This window comes from Miscanthus floridulus, chromosome 5 (genome assembly GCF_019320115.1).
Source record: "Miscanthus floridulus cultivar M001 chromosome 5, ASM1932011v1, whole genome shotgun sequence".
Lineage (NCBI taxonomy): Eukaryota > Viridiplantae > Streptophyta > Magnoliopsida > Poales > Poaceae > Miscanthus > Miscanthus floridulus.
Window position 1 is genome coordinate 94350078 of NC_089584.1, and position 4983 is coordinate 94355060.

The following is a 4983-nucleotide window of genomic DNA, read 5'->3' on the forward strand; positions in this document are numbered from 1 at the left end:
CATAGTTTAATTAGGCTTAAAAGATTCGTCTCGTAAATTTCGTCTAAACTGTGTAATTAGTTTTATTTTTTATTTATATTTAATGCTTCATGCATGCGTCCAAAGATTCGATGTGACCGGAAATCTTGAAAAAATTTGCAAAATAAAGTGGAACTAAACGGTACCCAGTCCGGCGGACTCAGCGGGAAGACATCGCCTGCCGACCGGCTGTGTTGGGCTGCAGGCGCAGAAGGCATAGCTTAAGAGCAATATTTTTTTAGCAAAGAAATAATAGTTTTCTCTCGTAATAAATCAGCGAACAAAGCTGCCGCGGTTACGTCGCGCTCGCGTGTACGTGTACGAGAGCAGGGAGGGACTGTTTAAAGCAATGATCGATGAGATGCAACGGAGCTTGGTACTCTGCAATTCTATGTCTCACTAATCCTAATCCTAACAGGAAATCGCATCGAGAGATGTACCGTGGAACTTCTTGTTTTTCTTGTCCTGGTGAGACAAATCGGGTGTTTTTCCGTGGAGCCCTGATCCAATAGCCTTTTTCTTTCTCACTCACTGAATGTCTTTCTGAATTGCGTACGTATCATATTCATCAATTCAACGATTCTCTTCACCTGCGCTTTATTGATCTGTGATCTGTCCAGTGTCCACTATATATATTTCGACATGAATCTCATGGGATAGATTCTGAGGCCACCCGTGTGGAACTTCTTCCTTTGCCACGCACAGAATCAGACGAGTGAAGCTGAAGGTTTTCACCACATGCTCTGCTCTGGGACAAGTGGGTAGAATCAGCCAAACTATGGGAGAGGCGGACAGAGGCAGAGGAAACCAGCGGGCTCGAGGACATGGTTTCCACGCTGCGCGGTCCCTTTCGACGTTTGCTGATGCAACCGAGACACCTGCTCTCTCTCTCTCTCTCTCTCTCTCTCGCCTATGAGATGACTCGCCGTCCCTGGCCGTTATCATGAGTCATGCTGTCACTCATCTCGTAGACTCATACAGAAAATACTCCCCGTCTCCAGCAAAGAATGCAACAACGGTTGCGTGCCGCACCCAGTTTTGAGCGAATACTATTCGCATTTATAACTCTAAATTAATTTATTATAAAAATATATTTCGTAATTAATCAATGGTATTTATTTGATGTCATAAATATTAATATTTTTTATCTATAATTAGTCAAACTTAAGATTCTAAAACATGACACTGTGCTAAAATTGTATTTTTTCCTGGACGGAGGGAGTACCAAATTCGCTAGTGGTGTTGCTACTGTTTCTTTAATAACGGAAACAAGTATCTGACTCCATCTTCTTTAATGAGAAATCGGACCAACTTATTATGATCCAACACTTAAGACAAACAAAGAAATTTATGACAATTTAAATTCTAGATATCGAACGACATCCGAAGGACGCAAAGAGGTTCAATACTGTAATCTCCAATTTATGAAAAGTTCTTAACATAAGCGCTTGTTGATCTTCATACTGTTGCAAAATAGGCCTAAAATTGAAGCTAGTGTGTCTCCCTAAATAGAACCTGCACATGAAATTTGGATCGCATTTGTCAATCATTGAAATAAAAGATAATTCAGGGTTTCAGTTTTTTACTTCCTCATATTTTAGAAGTAGAGTCAGCCAAACTGTGGGAGGCGAACAGACAAGCAAAGGAAACCAGGGGGGGTTCCACGCTGTGTTTCGACGTTTGCTGATGCAACGGCGCGACGCAACAAGAGGCTCACTGGGAGGATCACCTGCTCTCTTCTGTGGCGGTGTGGCCTATGACTCGCCGTCACAGCCGTCCGTGGCAGTTACATGGATCATGCATCTCGTACGGAAAATATCAAATTCGCTGCTGGTGGTGGCGGTAGTGTTATACTGTACTACTCTACTTATTATATATAGAAATTTGTAGTTGGGTGGATCTCCAATTGTGCAGGACGCCTGATTGCGTGAGTGATTTGTATTTGTCTTTTTCGCTTGGCTGATAAGTCACGACTGAAAGTACCGTTGGCTGATTTGCTATAGGAGAAAAATATTGCTCGTTGGCTGAAAAAGTACGGCGATTACTGGTTTTCTTTTATGGCTATATTCTGTATATATCGATGGTTCTGTTGTTTGTTCATTAGCAAGTGTTTTATGATTAAGGTTCAGTAGAAAGTTGAAACTGGCAAACTGAACTGATGTTTCAGATGTGGCCTGGCTGAGGAATACAATCCACATGCAGATAGGCATAGGCCTGTTGGTTTATTTGTCTTGCTACATGGTCTCTGCTAATAAACCAAATCACATTCACATCACCATGAGACATTTCAGAGTTTCAGTTTTTTACTGACTCATATCTGCCACACGCCAATCCACCTTAAAAACCTTGTTATGAACTGAAAAAAAATTCTTTATTTTCATGCCACAACAAGTACTCCACTACAGTAGCGACGTAGGCGTTCAGAGTTTCAGGCACTGAAATCAAGTGGCAGAACTTTTCATCATCATCATCACCAGCCTCGAGCCAGGTCTGAAGCTGAGCTCGGTTGCAGAAAGCCGAAACCAAACCGAGGCCTAGTTGGGGCCCCAGCAGCTGAGGTACATGACGGTCCTCATCCCCTCCTCGGCTTTGTCAGCCCGCTTCCTCTCCGACGGCGCCAGCTTCTTGGCCTGCACGAGGCTGCTGCGCACGTTGGCCTTGGCGGCCCGGTGGACGGACCGCAGCGCGTAGTTCCAGCGACAGAGGCCTGCCTGGTCCTTGAGCGCCTCCACTGCGCCCACGCTCATCGCCACCAGCCACGACGCCTTCGCTGCAGCGGCCATCTATCTCCTGGCTTCTTTGTTGGTGATTCTCGCTGTGATCAGAGTTGTCGTGTAGTGTTGAGGTGCAGAGAAGAGGTGGTGGGTGTGGGTTATATATTATTATACTCGCGGTGGCCGGGAGGGGGGGACGGGCGAAACAGGTGGCCGCGGACGTTGGTTTTCCATGATACCGGGGGCTCTCCGCTCCGGCGCTCCGGCTGGTAGTGGACTAGTGGTAGCCCAGGTCGATCTCGTCCCAGCCCAGTGGCGCCCGTCCCCATCCCGTCGCCTTGTTTATTTCGCTGCGAAAGCGCGGCCTGTCTTCGGTGGCCTGTGACATTGCTCCTGGACCATGGTGGCATGGACGCGTGCCACCGCGGCTGCATATAGGAGTGCCACGAAGCACCGTTGCAGAGCTGATTCACCTGGCGGATCCCGAGGTACGCAGCACGTGATCAGCGCGTGCGGGCATACCCACCTCACTCGGCAGTCGGCAGTCGGCACTCGCACGGTCGCACCGGGCGGGCAGTAGCCAGTAGCTGCCCACTGCCTCTGTGAAACGTCTCCTGCCTTTCCGGTTCTGATTCGCAGCGCTCACTGCATGGAGCTAGTAGAGTGAGGGTAGTAGTTAGTAATAAGAATTGCTTTTACCTAGTATCAAGTTAGTAGTACCAAGCTACGCTACTGATCTTTTCAATTAGGGAGGGAATCAGCTAGGCAAGTTTGAGCTAGCACATGTGCAGTCATCTTAGCTCCCTTTTTTTTTGCGATCAACAAAAGGGGACAGTACACAGTAGTGAATACATGGTGATCCGACAAGACATATTTTAGCTCACAAGCTGCTGCATTCGAAGAAACTTCTTGCTTTCTTAGCGAGGGAAAAAGTAGTCGAGTAGTTAATTCTTTTTTAACGCGCTAGATCACATGGGGGCTTTAAGTGCAGATTGTTCCCACGTGCTAAGGAGTTTGGATTACTTAGACTTATAACTAGTAATCCCTCCATTCTAAATTATAAGTCATTTCATGAATTTTGGAGAGTCAAAACATCTCAAGTTTGACCAAAATTATAGAAAAAATTGCAAAGATTAATGACATCAAATAGATATACTACGAAAATATAATTAACGAAGGACCGAATAATACTTAGTTGGTACCATAAATGTTATTATCTTATCATATAATTTTAGCCGAACTTGAGATGCTTTGACTCTCCAAGATTCTTGGAATGACTAATTATAATTTAGGATGCAGGGAGTAGAAGCTAAAAATTAACCTAGTCCATCAAAACATGTAGATTAATAGATGAATTGATTTTTTTAAATACATACCTCAACTAACAATAGTATGTTAGGTTGGCAAATGGCAAAACCTACCTAATGGGATTAGTAGGTGTCCATAAAATTGTATTTTGGAGGGCTTGCCCCCTTCCACCCACCGATTCTACCGGCATTTGTGGAATGAAATCAGGTGTGGATTGGTTTGATCCCCCTAGCTGACCTAAAAAAACACCACCCTATTAAACCTAGCTAATGAGACTAAACCTAACTAATGGGATCAATGGGTATATGCAAATCTTTTAATTTGAGATGCAAACATCACTTAAAAAAGTTTAATTGGCTAAACTTTAAATGAGTTTGAATTAATAGATAGATGGTAGTACTAGAAAATCCAAACAGACCGTGATCGTAAGGGCTTGTTCGGTAGGATTCTCTCATAGTTTGAGTTTGAATTAATAGATAGATGGTAGTACTAGAAAATCCAAACAGAACATGATCGTAAAGGCTTGTTCGGTAGGATTCTCTCATAGCTTCACAAAAATTGTTTTTCAGCTTCTCCTACTAAATAGGTCTTGATGGAATAGTTTCTTCCTAAAACCTGTTTTTCAGCTTCTCCTATACATAGTTCTTAGCTTTTTTTTTCCACTTCTCCTATATTTCAGGTGCCTGAATTTTAAGATGATTTCAGACAACACTCTTATACCTCTAACTAGTATAAGTAAATTGTTGCTTTTTTTATTTGTTATTTGTCTTTGTGTCATAACATATTAAATTTTGTCATTGTCTTTCTATAGAAAATAATTATAAATTGTTAATTGTCTTTGTGCCAACACAAATCAGATTTGTCGGGTTTGTGGTTTTGTGTAACGGGGTTTTTATGCTCAGTTCCGAAAATTGCAGATTGCGTTTACAGAAATTGCAATAAT

The 4983-nt window shown here is 43.2% G+C and overlaps 1 protein-coding gene across 1 annotated transcript; it reads right to left on the reverse strand.

Moving 5' to 3' along the window:
* Positions 1-2194: 2194 nt before the first annotated feature.
* Positions 2195-2859, reverse strand: LOC136452642 (uncharacterized). The gene has a single exon (XM_066453240.1). It carries the CDS (start codon positions 2799-2801, stop codon positions 2553-2555), a length of 249 nt encoding a protein of 82 aa, XP_066309337.1. The 5' UTR covers positions 2802-2859; the 3' UTR covers positions 2195-2552.
* Positions 2860-4983: the final 2124 nt, after the last annotated feature.

Bases quoted from the DNA above. Each gene is read 5' to 3' on its own strand.
- LOC136452642 (XM_066453240.1), bottom strand. From the start codon at position 2,801: ATGGCCGCTGCAGCGAAGGCGTCGTGGCTGGTGGCGATGAGCGTGGGC.